This window comes from Cariama cristata, unplaced genomic scaffold, assembly GCF_000690535.1.
Source record: "Cariama cristata isolate BGI_N322 unplaced genomic scaffold, ASM69053v1 scaffold66, whole genome shotgun sequence".
NCBI classification, from domain to species: domain Eukaryota; kingdom Metazoa; phylum Chordata; class Aves; order Cariamiformes; family Cariamidae; genus Cariama; species Cariama cristata.
In genome coordinates, this window is record NW_009623575.1 from 1 (window position 1) to 25136 (window position 25136).

Sequence of the window (25136 nt, forward strand, 5' to 3'; positions counted from 1 at the left end):
GCCCCTTCCCACGCTGAGGGGCTCGTGTAGAGGTGCCTTGTACCCCTGTATAGCCAGGGACACCTCTTCGGTTACGCTTCTTTCACGCCCCGCTGATTTTGCAAATGAGCAACCAACAGTTCATCACTTTTGCATCTTTCTCCCCTGCCTTTTCTGGTCCTACAGCAGTAAACCTCGTGGAGGGAGCTGCTGTACGTGGTGCTGTGCCCGGTGTTGGACAGACCTCGCCCGCTGCTGGAGGGCTTTGCTGCTACAGCTCCTTACCTCTGGGTCACTTGCCCGGACCATATTAGTGTGGATGAAGTTTAAACCATTCCTTCTTTACAGCTCCATTTACAAGTCCACCTGAAGCCATCTTCCCACAGCTTTTCCACTTGGGACATCTTTGTCTTACAGTGTTGCTCTTGCTTCCATGCTGCTCCTTACGCCAAGAACAGAGTCTATGCAACAGTTGCATTATTTTACTGCTTCTCCCTCCTTTACACCTACAGGAAGTCAGATCACTAATTAGAACTAAGTTTAAGAGTAGTTAAAGAAAGATCTTTTTATGTAGTTACTAACAAGAAAACCATTTAAAATATCTGCATGTTCTCACTAAGATTATCTTTGCCTTTACTTCCATAGGGAGCAGTACTTACTCATTGCATGTCTGTCTAGTTCCATCATAAGCTCTTAGTGCAGTATCGCTGTTATCTCACCGATTAACCTCATGATCCTTCTGGAAGCTGTCACTGCTATTTACATGTATCTCAGTGAGTAAACAGATAAAATTATCAGAAATGACCAATTCCATCCACATTTGGAATTTCATTGGAATTTCAAGAAGGAGCAGAAGAAACCATGTTCTTAGCATACACAATCTATGACTTAGTGATATGCTTTATGAGAATCTAAAATGCACATGCCTTTTAAAAAATGGTCTACACTTATACTTACACCAGTATAGAAATTTCAGTTGGGGATATGATTTAACAATATAGCTGTTTTTAAACAGTTTTTACAAATGCTGACTCAGCGAGGAAGGAAGCGTAACTTTTAGTGATCTCACTGTGTGCACCTTGGAGATGTGACATAGGCATGCTAAGCTACAGCGACAGTCAATAACCTTTTAAATGGAGGTGACTAAAGCCCACATTGTGGAGTGAGCATTGTGCAGCAGAACATCAGAGATGTGGTTCCTGCGGGGCCTCGTGGGAAAGTTTCATAACTTTCAGCATTTCCTAACCTCGTAATTTCAGAGAGCATACTGGGAGGTAGAGGAGAGAGAGGATTTTTAAAACGTTTCACTTCCTTCTTTTTATTGTGGTTTAATAATCAGATATACTGAAAAAAAGAGTTTTGTTATGGGCAACCTCTGCAGTGAGGGTTTTAGGAAGAAGACAGATTTAATGAAAAGCTATTTTTGAATGTGAGAAACAGCAACATGTGGTCTCCTGCTCTAACCAAAGTGCGTGCTGCTGCATTTGTAAGTCATTTTGCCTTGCTTAGGAAGGGTGGCAGCACATTGTTCATCCCAGTGACTAAGGCTGGGATTGGAATCCCAGGGCTAGACAGCAGTAACGCAAAGCTGTTCTCACCTTCTTCCAGCAAACAAAAAAGAACTATCTAGTATACAGAAAAAGCCCTGCAAACTCAACTACCTGCCGCCTCAGTGGAGGAGCAGCTGTGCAGTATGATGTTGGTTTGAGATCGTGGCATATACTAGCCCATAATTGTATCATGACCTGGGAGTGCACCTGCCTTTATGACAGATTCCATGACAGGGGCATCCCTTCCCCCTGTCCTCCCACACTGGATCACTTGACAAGGGAAGAATCACACATTGCCCACCCATGTGCAGTACTACAACTCACCTGGCTTTGGAGAAGCATGATGTAATTCTGGTGCAGCATCCAAGGACGGCATTAAGGGACTGGAGGTGGGCTAAGGAGGCGGGAGTGGGGCTGCAGTCCTTTGAACTTTCTCCCTGCCATGTGTGATGGGCCTGTCATTTTCAGAGAACATAGAAGATGGTTACAGATCCTCACAATATAAATGTTTCTGTTCCTTATACAGGCCAAAGCCAGAGTTTATCAACATACAGTTGTACTCACATCAGGTGCAGAGGGGAAGCCTTCCTTTTTCAGCCACTTCATAGTAATGCTTTCCTTGCCTCAACTTTGTTTCATCACCGGATGTCTTTGCAGACTGGCAGCTTAAATCTCTGTAGTAGCAGGTTGTATGTACCTGTTGTGTGTGCCCTCTAGCTTCTTTATTATGAGGTGGGAAACTAATACTGACTGTAATCCCACCTCAAGTTAAAGGAAGAAAGCAAGCTTTCAGGTATTACATGCTTGTGCATGTAAATTCCTGTGTATGAGCTGGCATTTTGTGTCTGTTAACATGCTCCTTGAATTTTTGCTGTATTCGAGAATTAACTATTTGAAATAAAGGCACTAAGGCTTTTCAGACTGATAATGTACATTAGCTCCACTGCAAAATTCAGAATGATCCTGAGCCATTTTACAGGTAATTATCAGTATACAAAGTGAGGTCTACAGTGTATGCAATAGCTTCTTACCTGTACCTTTGGGAGCCTGTAGGCAATGCTATTTCTTCGTCCCCAGCGTGAAATAGTGCACACGGATGCAATAGACCTATAAAAACAGGTGAAAAGGAAGAGGCATGAAACTTCTTTGGTAAACAGATTTATCTCGTGTTAAAAATACCAAAGAGCTACTAGCAGAATCAGCTAGTATAACCAATACGTTAAACAATAGAAAGAAATATCAGCTAAACCACTTAAGTCAAATTCATTGTGGGGCAAATCTATTGACAGTCCGTCGTGCAGTGAAAGGGACCCTTCGCAGTCAATTCCCCATGAGATTTATACAAAAGAGAAGAGGTTTTCCAGTCAGTTAATTCATACTTTACTACTTCAGAAAGAAAATTCAGCCGCCCCTTCCCCCCCCGCCCCGTAGCTCAGAAATAGCATGTTTGTAAATTCAGCCTGATACTATCAGACTCACACAGGATTGCTGGAAATTCAGCAGAAGCTGCTGCTGTTATTTGACTCTACTTACCACTTTCATAACTAAGGCTTAGGAAAAGACTGCTTCACTAGTTGAGCGGTTCCAGTTGGCCAGGGTCGGTTTCTTTGTGGAGAGCCAAGAATATTTAAATAAATAAATATTTAAATAAATAAATATTTAAAGAAATAAATATTTAAAGAAAATAATATTTAAAAGTACAGAACTTTTCCCTGTGTCCTTTGACTGCCTGGAGGTTTAGGGAGCTCACCTGTTGAATCTCAAGTCAGGATTTAGACAAGTCAACTCCTGCTCTTACCCCTTCTTACAAATGACCTATAACTAGTCCATAGCATGGAAATTCAGCCTATGGGGAATTCAGATTATCTTGAGTTTCCCACTGGGCGGTCACTGAACTAGGTGCAGTGCAACTACAGTTTGCTCCTGTACCTCCTGAGCAGTGATACAAGGGTTAAAACTGTTGACGTGCCTAAAGCCAACCTGGCTTCACAGAAGAGACATGGTGCTAACTGCCCCAGTTCCAAGAGCAGGGTTTCACACAGGCCAGTGCCCAGAATATAGGAACGCTATGACAAGCTTACCTACAAGTTGTGGGATTAAAGCTGCATTCTTAGTTTCGATAAAGGGGTTTATCATCTGGTCTACCACTGTAGCTGGGACAGAAGCCAGTTTTACAAGCTCAAACCCAAACTGGTGGCATTTAGCAATTACAGGTGTCCCTTGAGAGATCTATTGCAGAGAACCTAAATGGTAGAGGAGAGTGTTGCCTCTCTTTTTTTTTTTTTTTTTTGAACTTGGTTTTTCAGGTCAATTTTATCTGCAGCTATGTGCAGAACTTTTCAAAGATGGAAGTTTTCCTGGGAGTACACCAGTACCTTTCAACAGGACTTGAGGCTAGCAGCTTTACACAAGACAGTGGCTTGTATCCCAACTGCTAGCAACGACTGGAAACCTGCTGCAGACTAGCTATTGCTTTAGCAAGTAACAGGCATTCCTCGCAACTCAAGCAATATAGGTTTTTGTTGGGAAAGAGGGAAAAGAAAGAGAAGTGAAGGGACAAGAATGGAAGGGAAGACTGTACATGGTGTACATGCCCAGCATTAGAGTCATATAACTCACTCCACCCTGGTGTCAGTCTGCTGGAAAGCCACAGTGGAAACTGCAGGTGTCCACGAAATCCTAGATTTTTGCCCTGGTTGCCTCCAGCAAGCTCCAGTACAGGCTTTTACCTGAGGTGAAGTTGGTGTCTCCTACTCTGAGCCCAGCATGGCCACTCCCTATCGACGGTGAAGAACAGGTCCCCCTAAGTTAGTAAACACACCTAAGAAATCCAGATATTATCTGAGGTACTTTGCTTACTAATTTTGTTCATGTGAGTTCTATTTCAATTATTCATACCAATATTGAATAATGAAGAGAGACATATCCCTTAAGATAATCTGCAAAATGCAAGAAAGCCTTTGCCAGTAGGACAGCTTTATAACTTTTGGGCACTCTGTTTTTGTACAAAATCGGGGCCAGACAAAGATTACTAGAATTGGACTGACATGCAGTTGTTTTTCTGTCAATTCTTAAGGATGCTGGTCTCTTTTTACAGGAAGATTGTGGATAGAATAGATGACAACAAAGATGGCTATCTCACAACAGAGGAATTAAAAAACTGGATCAAACGGGTACAGAAACGCTATATCTATGAAAACGTGGCTAAAGTTTGGAAAGACTATGATCTAAACAAGGACAATAAAATTGCCTGGGAAGAATACAAACAAGCCACATACGGTTACTATCTAGGTAAGATAACATTTTCAGATTATATGCTCAAAGACTGTTGAGATTATAAGGCATCATTTCATGCCTTACAGTCAACAAGAGTTTAGTGTCACATTTAGAACTCTTGAAAATCACATTAAATTTTATAGATGCTCAGAGGTCAAAAGCACTTCTTAGTTGTTCATTGCAGCTGTTTCCACATGGGTCACCAGCACACAGAAGATTTTGTAGAGGGATTATTAAATGTACTGACAAAGTTGAATTAAAGTCTCCTCCAGTTAGAAATGTATTATTTTTTTAACATTAAAAATAGTACTATATTTAAAAAATAACATATTGTGTAATTAACCAGTATTTGTTAATGCAGCGTCTCTAAAATCTTAAAAGAGTCTAGATGCTAAAAGTTTAGGCTGCGTCTAAGCTATAGCAAAGTTATTGATTAAAATAGTTCTTGCAGAATAACGTGCTTTAGACTGTGATCAATTGCAAATGAAAATCCTTAACAAATCAAGCAAAAGAAAGACATATTAAAAAAATATACCTGAATCTCTCCCCCCCACACACATACCTTCCCTTTGCTTTTTATAAGTTAATGAAGGGAAAGAATGCAAAGAGATCACTTAAAGGGCAGTGCTGACAGAACAACAAATCAGTATTAATTGAGCATTTATACTTACTGAAAATGACAAGACAGTATCTGCCTACCATAGAGGCAGTTTCTGGAGCAAGCTTCCAGTAGCCGTAATAAGTCCAAAGACTACCATAGATTAAAATGGAGCTTACTACATTTGTGGAAGGAAATACTTGACACACAATCCCTGCAGTAGTATCCCTGGGAACCCTTCTCAGCCCTTTGTCTTTGCTCTCTGTAATCCCCAAGATTTGGAGAACAGCTACTACATTGTGGTCTTGTGTTAATGCACACTTAAATTCCCATCTGTGATTCCTGGCCTAGTCTTTTTCAACTGTGTTTGTCTCCCAGTATGTGAATTGTGAAATTGTTAGGAGTATTTTTCATGTTTGAAGTCAGTTTAGTGATCCTATTTTAAAAATTGTATCAAATACCATTTGTTTTATGTCACTGAACACTTTGAAAAAATGTCATTGTTTTAAATTGAAAATAATTGTTAGGTTCCCTGTAGCAGAGGCGTAGCAGTTAGGTAGTTTCAGTCAGTGTGTCACCTTCTGAAACCACTTTTCTTTGGTTTGCTTGCTTATTGAAACTGAAAAGTTGTGTAGATCATACTGATTCCTAAGAGGAATAAAACTTATGTGAATGAAATCTATCCTAAGTACTGCATAAGCAGTACTTGTAAAAGCAGATTAAAAAAAAATAATCTATGAAGGATAATATACAATACTGCAAAATGTGTGGATTGCAACAGAAGGCTTACTCAGACATTTACCTATGCTACTAAGTCACCTTTAAAAATCAAACCAAGTACTCGATCCCTGAATTTAAAACTTCACAGGAAAGTTCCATTTTCACACAGGAGCTATTCTGGCAATAAGCCTTTATAGACTCTAGCAGCAAATTGGGGTGCTTCGTTGTGGTAATACGTTTTAAAAGGAACATAGTTTTGAGATCGTCTTAATTAATTTGCAGAAAATCCAGAAGAATTCCAAGATGCAACTGATCAGCACAGTTTTAAGAAAATGCTGCCCAGAGATGAAAGACGATTCAAAACTGCAGATCTGGATGGAGACTTAGCTGCCACTCGTGAAGAATTCACTGCTTTCCTTCACCCAGAGGAGTTTGAGCGTATGAAAAACATCGTTGTCTTAGTAAGCAGAGCAAAACCAACACCATTATTTTTGCTTTCATTTTTTGGATGAGCTTTGAAGTGCTGTTCTAACCTTTCCACGCAGGATTAGAAAGAGACACACACATAAAGCTAAGTGGGGAACAGAAAGGGATGCCTTTCATGAAATTAACTTGATTTAGAGCTCTTAGTGTAAGAAAGACTTGTTAAATGCACTTAGCTCCTAAACGGAATGAAGAAACAGTCTTGGGGCACCGACTTAAACCAAAATAAAAGGAAGAGTATGCTGACATGCAGCAACTAAGTGATGCAAGCTTGTATCTGCCCCTAACTTAAAACTTAAGCATGTGTCCAGTTCATTCAGCAGGGAGTTTTTTCAACATGAAAGGGTATTTGTATATTCATTATATAAACAACAATCACACTGGAGTCAGTGAGAGTACATTTGCCTGTGTACAAGGGCAGGGCAAGGCCTCAAAACATTAAATGATCAAAAAGGCGAGTAGGTAGAATTCTCAATCGATTACTTGATTACTTCAATGCAAAACTATTTTCCAGGAAACCTTAGAAGACATAGACAAAAACGGGGATGGTTTTGTGGATCAAGACGAATACATTGGTAAGTGTTGAGATTTGTTTCTTATATAATCTCCTTTCCATTTGTCCATCTTCTCTCAAATTTGCAGCAGTATTAACAGCCTGAAGATGAATATTTCTGTGCTCCCATTCAACTATTTTAAACCAACCATCCAACCCAGAAAGTTTAATTTCATTTTAGGCAGATAGCAACATCCCCAGCAAAAGGTTCCTCACACTTTACAGCATAAGGTTCTCCTCTTATTCTCATATAATTTGGCTAAGAGAATCTGGAATAATATTTTTCATGACAGGAATATTCTCTGTGTACTTGACCACTTTAAGAGCTTTTTGAAGACATTGTTTAGAAATGCACAAGGATCAGAAAGTGAATTAGTCTCTTCCCAAGTGTGAATGGTACTTGACTGTGCAAAACAGCTGGGAAGCACACATTGCAAAAAGGAAAATTCACCTTTTTTTCTACTAGTTATTTTCCTAGTTTAATTAGTAAGTAAAACTCCATACTTCTCTAATGGTGATGCCATTGTGTTTCTTCTAGAAATAGAAAATGCATTTAAAATGAACTGTGTAAAAACAGCACTAAGATTTAAGATTATCAAAGAAGTTGTGAAGTGCGTGAAAGTTAGCTGTGCGTTACTTCAGTGGCAGAAAGAGAAAAAATGGGAAACATCAATAGCAGATCAGTCACAGTTAATTTGCACAAACTTCAGTCACGCTAGGCAGTTAGCTGCTGTCTTGCACTTAGACCTGTGAAGACAAAACGGAAGCAGGACTGGAGATCAGCAGTACATTATATGTTTCAGCATTTTGAATCATTATGCTGATACCAAAAGCTACCTTCTCCCACCGCACTCACTTGATGGGTTTTAAATGAAGAAAGTAGCGTCAGGAAAGCATCAGCGCAAACTGAGATGAATCTTTGTGTTTCTTGTGGTGCTATAGAGATCACTTCACATATAATCAGGAACAATATACACATGTTAATTAATGGCAGGGGGGTTCTATTCCTTGTAAATTATATTTAGCCTCAGAATGTGAATGCTATTCATTTATGACTGAAATAACAGAGCAGCATAATTTCCACAGTAATTTCAGTTCATTCAGTGACATTACCTACATATAATTATAAGGTAATTGTCAACATTTGTTACCATGTGAATGCTGGTTTTTCTTGTCTTCTATAGATAGGAACATAGAATGTTCTAGTCACGATCACCCCACATTAGCAAGGATGATAAAAATCAAATTGACAGGACATGTCAGTTGCTTCAAATAAACAATATAATTTGCACTTTAAAAAATGAAAAAAGAAAGTGAATGTGTTGTCTGAAGTTTTCTTCAAGAGTTGAGGAAAACTATGCTTAAAATATTCCTACTTCCTTTTTCAGATGTAATATTTTTGATTTTTGATGAAGCTGGGGCTAAACAACAAACAAACCCAAATCTCTTCTTTGGTAGTTTATAAGGAACAACAAAAAGAAGTCCAAACATTTCAGTCTCTAGGTCAGGTATTTGATGGGGAAATCTGCTGAAGGTTATGGAATGATTCCTCCCTCCTCCTCCTTCCTTCCTTCCTCCCTCCTATTTTGTCTTTTATAAAATTTGGTTTAGATTTTACACAAGTAGCAAAGCAAAATATCCCTAGTCATGTTAAGCAGAGAGAATATTCTTACTGTGCATGAGCAGGTAACAGAGTATTTCAGGGACACTGTAGACCATTGTACCAATAGAGAACTTCAGCCTAGTGTACACGCTCACACTGCCAGGTTGGGGGAGGTTATCCCTGGGTTTGAGACCAGCATTTATACTTCCTATAGATACTAGCCAGCCTCTCGCCCTGAGACCATCCGTGTGGGGTGCAGTTTTCCTTAGCACATCCTTGAAAACCTAACCCAAAAGGCATAGGAGTAGTATCACAAAGCAGGCTTTAATTATAAATAGAAAGTGGAAGGCTTGAGGGATAAGCAGCCCTGATGAGCAGGAAACAATTGGTTGGCCACAGGGACCAGAAGAATAAAGTAGACACACTACTCATCATTTGGAAGGCCTATGCTGTAAAGAACAGTTACAAATCACTTGCTCTTAATAATCACTGCTACTACTCTCCCAACTCTGTTTATACAGATAGTCTCTGCCACCGTGGCATTTTCCTGCTCATACTTCTTAAATATAGCACAGGACTGACATACAGAGCAGCTCATGTACGTAATGTATGCATCCTATGTCACAAATGGTACTCCATCCCAAGGTACCAATCTATGACAAGTGCACTGCCTGTGGTTTCTCACACGGAATGCACCACTGATTCATGACTTCTCTAGGTCTTTCTTTGTAGAAGAATACCTCCCACTGGAGTATGCTGCAGCACTGCATGGTTTAAAAAAGGACTCATCTACTAAGATGAATTTCTCTTACACAGACCTCTCTAAAAGCAGGACAAAAGCATTCAAGTTTCATTTAGCATTTTTTGTTTTCCTAGATTTCCCCCATGCTTTTTTTCCTTAACCACTTGCTGCTGGCTGGTGTCTGATCTTATCCACAAAGACATTTGCTGGCAGGGACAAGATAAAATTGCTGACTTCCTTTCTCCCTGTGTGACTGAGCCTAGCACTAAAGCTTATGATTGCCATTTAGCTAAAGATCCTTAAAAATTTTTTTTTCATTCTGAAGTTCAGTGGACACGTTCACCTCTCATGTTAGCCTCACCAGCAGTGACAGTTACGATACAAGGGTAATGTAAGAATGGATAGAATCACCAGCAGTGAGGAAATAGGCCTGACAGAAGATACACGCGGCTACTCTATTTGCACCCCACATTTCCTTTTCTGTACAAAGAAACTCCGTGCAAAGAGTGAAAAGTTTAGTCTTCCTCTGAGGAACACTGTGCAAATGTCTTTAGTTTGTGCATAATTTGCAAATTAAATACAACTTGAGTGAGACCTTTATTTCCTCTCCAGCTGATATGTTTGCAAATGAAGAGGGTGGACCAGAGCCTGACTGGGTGATTACAGAGCGTGAGCAGTTTTCAGATTTTCGTGACCTCAACAAGGATGGAAAGATGGACAAAGAGGAGATTCAGCACTGGATTCTCCCACAAGACTATGATCACGCACTAGCTGAAGCCAGGCACTTAGTCTATGAATCGGATGTAGACAAGGTACTTAGTGTTCTAGTATACTTTTAAAAAAAGTTATATGAGGTACTGTGGGATTTTTAACACATCAACTTGCAAGTATTTATTCCTAATGACTTTTCTTACTAGTACACTTTAAATGGAGTTTTAGAGGCTCATGGTAATGCATGAATGTATCAATGCCAATTTCAGTTGGTAGGGTTAGAATCACAAAATGAAAGTAGTAAAATACAGTTTATCAGCTCTAGAAGTCCACTTGGCTTTCATTAGGTTAGAGAAGAAATTATCATCTTAAACCTGGAAGTTTTAACACGGTAGAAATACTCTTTTTCCTTTTAAGAGTGGTCATGGCTTTTGTACACTGATTTAGACTGCAAGAGAAAAATAAAAGATACCTTACATAGGAGATAGCAAAAAAAAAAAAATTTCTATAATCAAACACACCTCTTTGACTTGAAGACTGGCTCAATACATCCACTTCTTCTAACATGGGAGATTAATGCTTCAGTAGATCCCAGATGGTGATCTTCAGAAGTGTAATGTGAGCAAAGTTGGAATCTGAAAAGCCAAAACACTCTTACACAGAGAGCATGTAAATTGCTAACATAAGCAACCATCTTCAACAAAGTATGCCAGAGGATTTTAATTTTTACTGTCAGGAAAGCAAAACCAAACCACAGGACAAAACTGTGTACCAGATAACCCAGATAACTGCTGTTTGGCAGTGAGTTAGTTACAAAGAAATTTCACTTAGCAGTTTGACCCAACTGAAGGCAGTGGGACTTCTGTCTTCCACTGGGGTCCAAATTTTACTCATCGTGACAGCTACAGTGATTCCTGAACCTGCGGTCTGCTGCTTTGTAGGACTGTCTGTCCTAGGGCTCTTTTAAATCTGTGCTTGTGTGTGTTTTACTTAGCTTTGAAAATGTTCTTATGGAGATTTTATTTTCCTTGCACCAGGATCAAAAACTAACGAAAGAGGAGGTTCTAGACAACTGGAATATGTTCGTTGGAAGTCAAGCTACTAATTATGGGGAGGACCTCACAAGAAACCATGATGAACTATGATACAGTACACCAACTAGTATCCCACAGACCGTTTCTCGACTTTACTGAAATCACCATGTCAGTCCCCTATTTTTGAGGAAGATGGGCAAGGGACACACTCACAACCGAATGACTTGCATTAATGCATTTTTAACATGCCAGCTTATTACCTCAGAAACTGCATAGAAATAGCTTTTTACTCTTTTCACATGGTTAAATACAATATCTAATTACTACAGTTTTATTTTGGGAAAAAAAAAAAAAAGGTAACTTTTCTTAAGAAATTAGAGCCTGACCTGGAAAAGGCACTTCTAAAAACATAACTGCAAGGATCTTTAATAGTGAAATATTTTCTTCAAATATCCACTTTTACTATAGTGAAATGCAGCTAGGATTAGAAAGAAACCTAATGTTTAAACAGACTAAATTATTTAGTCATCTTTTTAAATAGCGTGTAACAATTTACAGTTATACTTTGACCCTCCTATCCAGAGAAAGGGTTTCACACAACAAGATCCACAATGTTTTTTCTCCACTCTGTTTTTCTGTCCCAGTTTGGGTCAGAGGTGATGCAGAAGTTATCCAGCAGCCCTCTGGTTCATAGCTTTGCAAGTGCAACACATACAACTGGCCCTTCTCTCTAACCCCCATCACAGTGCAGAGACAGCACACATGGCCCAACACCTTGTGCTGGCATTCCTCAGCAAGGGTTGTAGAGTTCTTAGTGACAGCTGCTCCTTCTGACAACAGAATAACATACAATTCTTTGTGGGCTGTTGGTTATGCTGTTTCCTGGGAGGAATTATGCCACATGGAGCATAATTTATCTCACGCTTTTCGCACTTTACCCAAGCCATACTCTTGTTCGCACAGTGTGAATGGCAGCAGTTCTGTGATGGAGAAAGAATGAGACATATCACGCCTCTGGGCCTTCTGTCTTCTCTGCCACATAAGAGGACAGATTTATGTGGCTCAAGTTCTCATTTTGTATGTATATACGTGTAAGTACATGTTACTGAAGCAACTACATGAAGACAGCTTTACTTCCAAAGAAAGGGGTAAGCTTTCCACACAGGTGCTTTCTTTTTTACTGTATGATATGAGCTGTTACATGTATATTTTTATATACCCAACTTAGATCTAAGTTTGGTTGGTTTTAAGTGTACTGGTTTTAAAATAAGCACAAGAAAACCAATACTTCTTTTTGATACTGTGAAGGTGCAGTAAACACTAACACATACGAGCATAGAGAGGTGATGTGAAAGCACGAACCAAACCTTTAAAGCCAGTGGTTCCCAAAGTGTTGGGTCATTGGCCGCTCCTGCAGAACTGGGTGGTCATCTACAAACAGCAGCTGGACATACAGCACCAACTGTTTCTTCTTCAATTCATGAAAAAAAAAAGAAAAAGCTAGAAATAAGTCCAATATACATAGTTGCTATTGATATCACTAGAATTTGTTCTGAGGGCTCCACACCAGTGTTCACTTGGAGGTCCCTTGGAGGTTTGGTGTACAGCATCACACACTGGTGATCACACAACTATGCAGAGAGGAGCTTTGAGACTCCCAGGCTGTGATATACTTCAGCAATTTAACAAATTTGTGAAAATCATCATGAGACAATGCAGAACTGTGACCTCCATAAACAGTGTCTTTTTTATAAGGTCATATAAGAACCGCGGTGAAATATTTTACATCTTCCAATTGAAGTTAATTAAATCTAGATACCAGAGTCTGGCAGAGATTACATGTTCTTGCTAGCACAATTACTGAGCTTTTGGTCTGCACTTCTTATGACATTGCCAGCAATGTCTCCCCTACCTCTTCCACTAACATACAGTAGGACAAATGTCATAAGACATAAGTGAACTGTTTCTGCTTTTCCAGTACCTTCAAGTTAAATAAATGCCTAAATGCAGTGTTATCTGAGAAGCAATAAAATTGTATCTTGGCACATGTAGAAGTTTACCTGTTTTGTTTATGCCTTGGATTTGGAAAGGTTTATTGTATTCAATAATCCTAACAATCTTGAGAACCTTTTTTTTTTTTTTATACTAAAATTTAACATTTTTTATGTTTTAGTAACAGAATTGCAGTACTCCCTCTGCACTCAGATTTTCTGCTGTTTCAGGAAACAATACCTTAAAAGACCTCAAAAAAAGGTTGTTTCCTGCTAGTGAAACTGCAGCTCAGACTGGATACTAAACCAAGGATTTTCACTGAAGCCCAAGGGAAGGTTGTTTGCTAACTCTTGTTGAAATTGAGTGGGAGTTGGGTGCTGAGACACTAAGCGTCGTTGCCTTCAGCTAAACATGACACTTCCAAATCCACTGCATACTGTCCCAACAAAAAACTGCATCTGAGCTTTGACAAGCAATCACATTTTCTTCCACATTACTCAATGAATTTGGAATAGAATTAGTGCCACATGAGAGAAATAATGTTCCCGTGTTTGTTCTCGAATCCTATTAATGCTTGGAACACATTGGGCATTTTTGAGTATAAAACTATACTTACACAAGTAAGAATGCTGAAATCAGAGGAGTTACGCAAGCAGGAACTGGAAATTTAGACCCATAGTGTTTTACAGTAAAATCTTTTTTTTACAAAAAGAATAGTAGGTAGAATATATCCAGTTGTGAAAAAGGCAAACATGCCAATTAGAATGAGGTTTAAAGCAATCAAATTATTTATCAATAATGGGTAATGGGGTCATATTAAGATTAGGAGCTTTTTTATAAAGCAGAATATAGAAACATTTTTTGAGAGAACTGATGTGATTTCACTCTAAAGGCTACCCTCTTCTTTCTGCAGCTCTTCATAGAGTTTCACTTACCAGCATTCAGTAATGCACAGTACATTTTGTGCACTAAATTTTCCTTTCAAGCTCAATGCACTAAGGAAGAGTAACTCCAAAAGAGACTAGAGCTTCTGGGTTTAAATTTAACACTATTTAAGGAAAGCAAACCTTTGCTAGGGGATATAACTGTTAACATTGTGATTTTTCAAGCCTAAGGTTTCTAATGGGGTTTGACTGTTCCAGAGATAACATTATTTTTCCTAGGTAACATATTTCAAGTCATATTATGAGCAAATGTTATAAAATTTTAGTGTAATGTGAAATACTGTAATGTCAGATAGCATTATTTATCTGCTTAATATGACTAAAACCATTAATTGCTGGGAGCCATACTTCATCCCAGCAACATGAAAATCCATTTTGTGCCTATCTTGTCAGTTATTGCCAATTTTCTTAATGAATTGTGATGTAGTGAAATTCTGTTGGGAAACGTGTTTATATATTTCCAACTGCAGGTTCTGTATGGTAACTCTTATTACATAGATCCTCCATTAACTCAATGTTTTCATTATGCCTATGCCACAACATATCAAAGGTGCATTTTTCTTACTTAGATATCTGGAATAGCCATTATTATTGCACATGCAGTTTTAATTATTAGAATTTATGAAATGAATTAAGTGGCTAATGTTCATTGTCTTGTATTTCCGTTTAATGATTCAATCAGGTTAAATCTGTCTCCTATTCCAACCAAGGTACTGTACATAACTCCCTGAGGAAAGAAGAATGCAGCCCATCCTGATCTAATTACAGTTACAGAAGTATCTTACAATAATTGCATAATGCTTTACTATTTGCAATGCAGAAGTTGATCCTGATCCCAGTGAAGTTAACGGCAGAACTCCTAGTCCCTACATAGAGGGACTAAGGCCTTGGCCACCCAAAGGCAAGCAGAACAGTAGGATGGTGGGACTGGAGGTTAGAAGTAACCTTAGGCCCATCAGATACTGATCTTCTTACTACTACCACTGAACACTCACTTTTAGGAGTTTAGAGTGATCCATACTCATGTAAGATAGTTAGGGCATAAGTCTAGCTCATGGAAGACAGTGTCTAATGTTTTACTGGTCCCTTCTAGTAATCTTCGCCATTTTATTGAGTGATGGTGGCATCACTCCTAGACAGCAAGTTACTGTTAGCAAGTGGAACTAGTTTTACAGGGTGACAGGAGAAGCCACAGAAAACATTTCAAAGCCAAAGATTTTGCAAAACCTGACTCAGCTTGTAGTCAAACACTTGGAAACATCCACCACTATTAAGCCGTGCCCTTCTCTTGTCATCACTCCACTTTAGTGTGTGCTGTATTCCATTTAATATGTCCAGCAAGGAGGATATTAACCATATTCACTAATTAGAAAGGAAGAATTTAGGATTATTTCTCACTGAAGTTTCAGGCACCAGTAAGACTGATGCCCCTCAAAATCAAGTGCTATATAGATTATTCCAAACTTGAATTTCAAAGCAAGCTTAGAAGAAAAAGTTACCAGCTTTCCCATAGAGTGAAACAGCGTACAAGGGACATACGTGCATATGTGACACAACAGGCAATTTCACACTTGCATTCTGTCTCTCCACAGGATAAGGTAAAATATCTTCAACAGATGGGAGCGTCTTTTAACTATGCCAGTGACAAGAATACAATTATCGTGTATACACATTACTATTCCTATTGATAATTAAAGGATATCCATCTTCAGCACAAGTGTTGGCTCTGGTGAGGGCAACAGGGTTCTGGAGCCCAGTTTCATATGCTGCATGTTTGTCAGTTTCCTTGTGGAAGAATTTATTTCATAATCACGAAGTGTCCGAATACGATCTCATTGGCTACCATTTGAAGTTTTAGTATTTGCTTAAAGTATTTTGTAGTTGGCCTCATATTTGTGAGGTTGGCCACATTTGTGGTCTGAAACCACCACATACCTGAAATTCCAGGACAGCTATATGGAACAAGTCATGGCATGATACTGCCATCTGAATAGTAACTAAGGGTGACACATACATTAGAAATGTCAATGTTTCGTCATATCAACAAGAATTTAGATACACATCAAGACACTTTCACAGTTAAGTGGGAAATCTTTTCTTTATATGGAAATAGCCTGACAACCTTTAAAATGAAAGTGCATTGGACTGATGGTGGTACAAAAACTTAATGAAAGATTAGTATAGCTTTTGAAGGTATACCTTAAAATCCTCAGTAAGGCTCCTTGGTGCTTTTGTGGATGGTGTCACAGAAACATGAGTTGATAATCCCATAGCACGTGACACATCTCAAACAGTTCTACTACAGCACTGCCCAAAAAACAGCCACCACTGAAGATGCTGCATTTGTACCCAACAGATTGCTGAGGTTTAGGTAAAAGTACAATGTAAAAATAAAGCTGCTCAACAGGCTGTTTCAGCACACACCGTCTTCTCCCACCTAAGGCTGCTGTTGGATACTGAGGAACTTTGATGGGTGTGTGGTAACGAATGCTGTGTTGGTCACCATGAATCCCAGCACTATGATTCAAGTTAACAAGTTGGTATCAAGGCCACAGTACCTAGGAAGAAGAAGGGGAAAAAAAAAAATAAATCATTCTAGTTGTCAATTACTGAACTCCCAAGAACATGATGTTCTCAGGACTTCTAAGGACATATCTTCTGTTTGGATAAAAGCCAGTGAATTGAATGTTTCAGGAAGAAAAAAAAAAAAAGGGAGGGGGCACTTTTAGCATGTGGCCAACTGTAAGATACCACAGACATACCAAAACCAGTATTAACTAGATTGACAGGTTAGACATATCCCCCCCGAATTACTCCCAATGCTCCCCCTCACCAACTTTAAATTCAGTTAAACTGAAGTTCTGCTGACATTGCTTTCACTGCATCTCACGGGGCCGTGGTTGCTGGGACACAGAAAAGAAAAGAATGCTAGTTAAGAATGCATCAAATGAAGAAGTGCAAAAGAATTCAGATAGCTAAAACATCCTGAAACCTTTAGTTGGTAACATTTAGATGAAACATTTTTAAATCATAGGGAGGGGTCTTTTTAAAAGGTGATTTCACAAGTGAATTCCACAGGCAGCAGAAACGAAGGGAAAAGAGTGACTGGAGAGGTATCCTATAATCTAACAAAACTAAAAGCTTCTCTTCTCCATTCCTACATTTAGAAGATTTTGCATCAATTCCTTTGCCTAGGTCTCCCTATTCTTTCTTTGTCCTCAAATTTTAAATTCAGTTAACAGCAGAGACACAACATTTCTGGGAACCCCCAAACTTCCCCAAATCACTGATGACATTGAAATGCTTCATGCCAAAGAAAGGAAGTTTTCACAACTATTACATCTGCTCCAAACTGGATACAGCAAAGTATAGTTAAACAGAGAAACCAAAGGCAAGAGACAAAGACGACTATTATTCCATTATTCCTATCTATATTCATAAACAAAAATATGTCTAACCTGGAACAGAGAGATTTAGGGTTATACTGAGTTGGAATGTTTCATTTACTACAGAAACATTTAAAAGTGAACTCTATACAAGAGAAGTATTTGTATACCTCTTGCAGGCTACAGAGTACTGTTTTCCTAGAGACAATAAATGCAGTAATTTATACTTGAGTTTAGTCAAATGGGCAAATGTTCCCTGCATGGGTCTTTCTTCAATGTAGTTGCATGACCATTAAAATTCTACAATCCCTTCTTCAGCTAACAATCAAATCTCATGACTTTATTGCAAGGCTGCCTACTCAGTTTCGTAATAAAAATCTTTATCAGCTATACAAGTGCTGCATGTGCTGGGTGCAAAGTTTGGAAACTTTCAGTCATCACAAAAAGGTTATGAAATTATTTCAGTATAAAAAGTACCTTGCAAAAGCCTTTCTATCAAGTAGCATTAGGTTTACAGAACAGTTATGTACACATCTGAATGGATATAATAATTTATTTTCCCTCTTTTTGCAAGGAAATCAACTTTTCACATTTGCTACCCCAAAGTTTGTAAAAAGGAAGATTGCATACAAGGCATTAAAATGGGTCATCTGGGATAAGGAACCTGGGGATAAGGTAGGTTTTCCCCTAAATCAGGCTGTATCTATGGTGCAGCTTTGCAGTGTATTCAGAGAATTTTCTGGGCATGTAACTGTGATGTAAATAAATATTAGCTCAATAGTGGGAACCTAGGTCCAAAATGCAGTCAGAGACAAGCAGAGCCCCCCTCAACTATGACTTGGGAAGGTATAATTATGGGTGCATAAAGCAGACAGTGCAAATATCCTCCCTTTATGTTTCTGCATCCCTTCATAACACATACAAACACAGCTGAAATAAAACAGGCAAGATGAAAAGCAATGAGAAACGACATGATGAAATACCGCCTTTAAAATCTACTTTATTCAGCTGGAAAGAAAACATTTTAAAAGATTATAATGCTCTAAAAGCTATTTAACTCACCAGCCAAATCAAACTGACCAAAATCTAATTTATTCCTTGTCTTGTTTAGCAGATGCTTAAAAGATCAATATAGTTGTCTCTGTCAATCGGCATGAAATATTAACCAGTCTGAGCGTTCTGAAGCTTTTTACAACATATTCAGCTTCATTAAACATTAAGCAGCCTTGAAATATAAATATAAAATAACTATCAGCTTCCTATCCTTCAGACACAGAACAAAGGTAGCTCAAATGTGGGAAGTAGAAGGAAAAAATATTAAATGAACTGGGAATTCGCAGAGAAGTTAACTTAGGAAAGCTGTCAGTACAAATTGACTCAATCAGATACACTTTACCATAAGGAAAGATAATATTGCATATCAGAAGAATATCTGCTAAGGAACACAACAGCAGCGTGACATTTATAGCATGAGAAATTAATAAAAATATGCCCCTGACCTCAAATATATTCATCTTAGGCCCAATCCTCATTTATACTACAGCTGCTTTCACCCCTCGTATTTGCTGTAAGACCCACTCCATGGGTTCAGTGAGAACGAAGACCTCTTCTCTTTTCTCTGGTTTTCATTACTGTCTAGTATGTTAAAAATATCTGGGCAATACAGCAGAAAAGAGTTTCAGGTTCACTAAAGGGAAACGTCAGCTTTGCAAATCACTGAAAGTAACCGGACATAAACTGTCAAAATAAGTCAGCGGAACAGTGTAGTTATTGTCAGTACATAAGTCAAGCCTGCAATCTGAGATATGGCTAAAGGTTATAGACAATATAGAAAGACAGTTCTACTATGATGTACAGATGAACTAATTTAGCTGAAAATGCTGCTTAATTTTAATATATGCAGTACATTTAATACCTTTTTCTCCCATTTGTCTGCTTGCTTTATTACTGCATACCGATAGTGAAGAATAAAATTTAACCTCACATAGTATTTATTGCCTGCAGAGTCTGTCAGGGTTTGCAGAGAAGTTTTTTTATGTAGCTTTCTTATGCTACTTCTTCTAGTATTGTCTAGTATTGATATCGGACCAGACGTACCAGTGTTAGAATTTATTACAGCCACCTTCTCTCAATTTGACAAGACGGTAACAGCAAGAAGTGAAACTGTGTAGGATTCATTCCCCTGCAGATACTAGATTTTGTAAACAGTATACCGAGCATTAAGTTAGAACTATCAAATTCTCTTATACAACATGATGGTAGGAATGCCATCAATCAGTCATTGCAAAAACTACAGAGTTGAGAATGAAACCAAGTCAGTACACCTAGAGGCAAAAAAAAAAAGTATTTTAAAAATAGATATTTTTACATTTTTGCGGCATAAGCAAGATATCAGTGGGCTTACAAAAAGAATAAGTGTATCAGACACATTAAGAAATGATATTCAAATTGCATTTGACATTGGGCTATTTTTGCTGCATTCTCAGAATAGAACTGAAAATATACTTTTGCATTCCACTGCATTACACCATATTTTTATACTTTCTCTACCTGTATGCTATGCCGTTAACAAGCATTGATCAGAACAGCATCAAATCAAATGTTTTACACTTATTTACATGCCAAATTTTCAGATGTGCTTTGTGGACAGGGTTACACCATCTCCAATGACACATTTTAAAATTAAATTTAAAAATACATTTAATGGGAAAAGATTATAAACATTGTGAGCAAAGCCCAGTACCTTGCAGTTTAGTCAAAGGGGCAAATCATAGCCTAACCGCAACACAGGCTCAGGGAAGGCAAGCAAAGCCTTAGATTTGCTGTACCCTCTGTAGTTCTGCACCATCCTACCTTGCTCCTGGTAAAACTCGAAACAATCTCAGGTAAAAACTAGCCCTGCATTACCAGAACCACACTCGTCCCTTCCCTGTTATGCCTTCTTTTTTTGATGCATGGGTGATTCACAGAGCTGCCTCCTCAGTTCCACTCAGCAGAGGCAGTTATGCAAGGAGACGCTCACATTTCTAACAACCAGGAAGGAGCACAACGAAGCCCTAACAAGGCACACGTCTGAGGCTGTGCGATGCAGACAGGAATGCACAAAATTCATGTAGCGACTCAAGGAGCACTGTGTGGTGCCTTGCTTGCTTCTTTAATCTGAGTGCTTTGCCTAAATTGCAGGTCCTGCAGGTTGTTTGGGAAGAAAGGTAATTTGACAGTAGTGTCAAGCATGTCTTTGATACCATGGTACAACACAGAGGAATCAAGCAAGACAGTTTTCTTGCTGAGATTGCCACAGCTCTTTTATCCAAAAATCCTCTTGTCTCAAGGATACACTCATTCATGTGTCATCCTTGTATCTCACTGAGTTTCTGCCATATGGGAAACAAGCCAAGCACCGGAGTTAGAAGGTCACATAAGTGCTATGAAATTGGCATCAGGGCTTATGGTAGAACAAGCAGGCACAACGATGGGGATATATAGGCAGCAATAGTACTGCAAAGGGAGAGGAATTTTACCTATCCAACAGCTCTCCAATCAAACCTGGAAAGCCAGCCTTTGCACAGATGGAATCTGTTTAACTTTTTGTGCTTTGCTCCCCTTCAAAATTTGAGAGAGATGAAAAACACTAGCGCCAAATTTACTGTAAATATCTACTCAGGCAAGGTGTAACAGTTTGCTTTGATCAAGTTGCACTTACACTTCTCTTAGACAACCACCCAAACCCAGTTTCTGGAATGCAATCTTTGAAGTCTTGCAGATACTTTTTATGCAAGACTTCTCCCGTCCATCCACACAGTTAAACCTTGTAACCGGGCAGTCCCCCATTACTCATAACGTTATTACTGCAATATCTTTTTCCTGACAACAGACTTGCCCCTGCACTCAAAACACTGCTGCAAAGCAGAGCCAACACTCCACTCTTGCCGCTCCACCAAACTCCAAGTGACTCATCTCGACTTTCAAAGCTCTTCACAGCCTACAGTCCCCAATATCCCTGATCTCTCACCCACTGCTGAAAGTTTTATTCCTATCATTCACCCACAACACAAATGGTTCATTTTCTAAAGGGCAAATAGAAGCCAAAAATTGTGTGTACGCTCCCCATGCTGTTCCTCATATTTGAGAGGATTTTCTAAATTTCTAGTTAGCTCACAATGCCCTCCCAAAGCTCTCCTCAGCCACGTCTTCTAAAAATGTAACTGCCAGCCAGCACATTACTATGTTTTCTCTATCAGCAAGACAAAAGGGAGAGGAAGAAAGGAAGCTCTCTAATAGACAAATTGACATTTCAGAGAGCAGGGAAAAAGAAACTTCTCAGGACTTCCACCAGTCCCACCCTGGCTGTCGAGCACAGCCTGCGTGCACCCACGTGCTTTCCCTTTTCTTGTGCTGTAAATTCTTCAGCAATGTCTTTTGGTTCAGCGCTGGTACAGTGTTTAGGACAGTGAAATTGTGCCTCATGACTTGGATTCCCAAGAGTTACGAGTAATAAAAACCCCACAGTTTTAACTTTATTTGGCTAAAATTCATACCTCAAGACCACCAAACCATGAAGAAATAGCATACAAGGGAGAGAGAAAATGGTCACACAGATCAGAATGGCACACTGCAAATGCATCAACCCTCAGCTAGTATGAATTGGTATGGCTCAAAAAAAATATATTTTCTCTCTCTCTTTCAATGTACCTATGCCCATTTACATCTACAGTCACTGTTTAAAGTAAGTTTGGGTGTAAACAATCCTGCTAGATAAAAAGGAACACGGAGTGAAGCATCCCTGTACCATTTTTTTGCTGCTGTAGAAGACACGTAATGGATGTGTGCGCAGCAGCACATGAAAGACAGATGAGGAAGCAAATTCTTCAGCTGTTTGGATTAAAATGGAATAAAAGTGTTAACATATATGAAAATTTCTTTCACTGAGGCTTATAAAGATATCCTGGTACTGTTGCAGCTTTCCATTGTCTAGAAGAATTGAGCACGTATTTAAGATCAAGACAAGGACAGGTACATACGTATCAGAGGGCAGCAAGAATGCCATCAAAACATGTCGATAGGAATATGTGCTAGTTTTGACTGGGATAGAGTTAATTTTTTTCCATACTAGCTTGTATGGGACTATGTTTTGGATATGTGCTGAAAACAGTGTTGATAACACAGCTGACCCCAACTGTCTGAAGGGATATTCCAATACCACATGACATCATGCTCAACATATAAAGCTGGGGGAAGAAGAAGGAAGCGGGGGGACATTCGGTGTGATAGTGTTTGTCTTCCCAAGTAACCGTTACATGTGATGGAGCCCTGCTTTCCTGGAGATGGCTGAACACCTGCCTGCCCATGGGGAGTGGTGAATCAATTCCTTGTTTTGCTTTGCCTATTAAACTGTCTCTACCTCAGCCTGTAAGTTTTCTCATTTTTACTCTTCTGATTCTCTCCCCCATCCCAACATGGAGGGAGTGAGCGAGCGGCTGAAAGGGGCTTAGTTGCTGGCTGGGGTTAAACCACGACAGAATGAGAGCTCTTTTGGAACATCCTAATAGAAATCTGTGACCTACTCAAAAGCCTTTGAAACTCTACTTACTATAGGTCACTGAAAAAAATTAGTGTCTGGAGCAGATCTTCTAACAGAATTAAACTTTTTTCTTTAGGAGCTAAATGACTATTTGAGAGAGAGAGATATATAATGGGATACAAGCACACACAAAACATAGATGAACTACCAGCAGCAAAGTCACTCAATCACTTATTATCTTAAAATGTCTGATATTCTTCAGTAAGTTTATTTTCAGAAGGCATCGTGCTAGATTTGCAAACAGGCTGGAAAAAACTAATTAGAACTAACTATTGTTGAGAAATGTTAATGTGGAATGGAAGGCATTTAAAGAACAGTAACAGAGTTTAAAATATAAGTTCATTCCAGTAAATCAGTGTCAAAATGACAAGAGAAGCCAACATGGCTCAAGACAGATATATGGAACAACAATGTAAGACAAACAAAAAAGCTTTTGAACTCATCCATAGAATATGAGAAGTGAAAGATTTGATTAAGTATTAAAAGAAAAAGGCTAAACCAAATGAAACAAAAACAAAAGTGAATCATGCATCTCAAAATCTCTCAGTATGAGAGGGTTTTTGCCTGGTTTGGGTTTTTTTAACTTCATGGTTTGTTGTGGGATTGTTTTGGTTGGTTTTTTTGGGGTTTGTTTTGGTTTTGTTTTTTTTTTAAATCAAGACAAACCCAAAGAACTAACAATCCTCTTTCCAGAATGAGAGTGAAAAAGATCAAACTAAAACACGACAACTACCTGGCATATTTAAAGAATTTACTTAGCTATTCTAAGATATAACTCTATCTGGTGCAACATACCTGAATACTCCTATTAAGGGGGTTTTAAGGCTTTTTCCAACCTTTACTTCTTTCTTGTATCAATGCGAATTATGCACTGACAGCGCTCACCAAGGGCAAGTACTTTGATTCACATTCAGGCAAACTGAATGAACAGCCAAGGCGGTCACTATGTGAACTACCACCAGCACATGACCAACCTCACGTCTCCAGTAGCAGACATTTGAGGGGCAATTCCTTCCCTTGGTTTCTGCAGTTATTGCACCATATCTTCATTCAGCGTGAGTGAAGGTAACGGCCCTTCTTCTCACAGACTCTAATTATCGGTGCGTGATGGCTGGGAGCTGCGTGCGTTTCCTGGTTAAGGTCCTTCAGAAGCTTTGTGGGGCATGGGGCTGTAACTATAGGCTCCCCAGGGAAGCAGTCATGGTGCCAAGCCTGACAGCATTCAAGAAGCATTTGGACAACGCCCTGAGACACACGGGGTGAATTTTGGGGTTGTCCTGCACAGAGATAGGAGTTGGACTCGATGATCCTTGTGGGTCCCTTCCAACTCAGGACATCCTATGATTGTATGTAACTCATTGCACACACTGGCCTGTCCCAGAATGTGACTTTTGGCTGACATGATGGCAGATGGCACAGACCATGCCAGCCCTACACACTGACTGCTTTGGAGCAGGTTGCTGGGGCAAAGTGGCTTTTGCAGACCTATCTGGCTCCTTCACCTGTCATAATGATAAAAAGTGGAACAGTGAAGTTTTTCATGGTAGCTGAGCTCTATTGAATTAAAAGGCCTATGATAGCATTGTTTTTTGCATGATTTATCTAAATCAAAGTAAACTTTTGAGAGAAACAATTTAAAATTACCAGCACACTGAGTGTTCTATAGATCTTCCTTAATCTTTCCTGCAAGGCTTCCCATAACTTTGACTTTACATATAAACCAGAGCTACATCCTAAAAGGCTTCACTGCTATTTTAGTCTGAGCTTTCTAACTTTGATTAGACAACTAAACTAAGGATGCAAGCCCTATATTGACATATCCTGATATAACCAGTCAAAAGAATTTACTGCTTGATCCACTGGTAATGTGACCTATGCCAGCTTTTTCCTGGTACAATGTATTTTCCCTATCAGCTCCGTGGCAGCAGCAACTGCTCCTTCACATTTGTCCTCCTACCTGAACAGCCCGTGCAAGGGAGTAATG

At 39.1% G+C, this 25136-nt stretch overlaps 1 protein-coding gene across 1 annotated transcript; it reads left to right on the forward strand.

Annotated features, from left to right (window-relative positions):
* Window positions 1–4337: 4337 nt before the first annotated feature.
* On the forward strand, window positions 4338–11360 carry RCN1 (reticulocalbin 1, EF-hand calcium binding domain; the record flags this gene model as incomplete). Its single annotated transcript, XM_009702771.1, has 6 exons — window positions 4338–4375; window positions 4627–4820; window positions 6406–6584; window positions 7121–7181; window positions 10117–10316; window positions 11253–11360. Coding segments are annotated over 6 exons (780 nt in total), but the record flags the coding sequence as incomplete, so codon positions are not given.
* Window positions 11361–25136: the final 13776 nt, after the last annotated feature.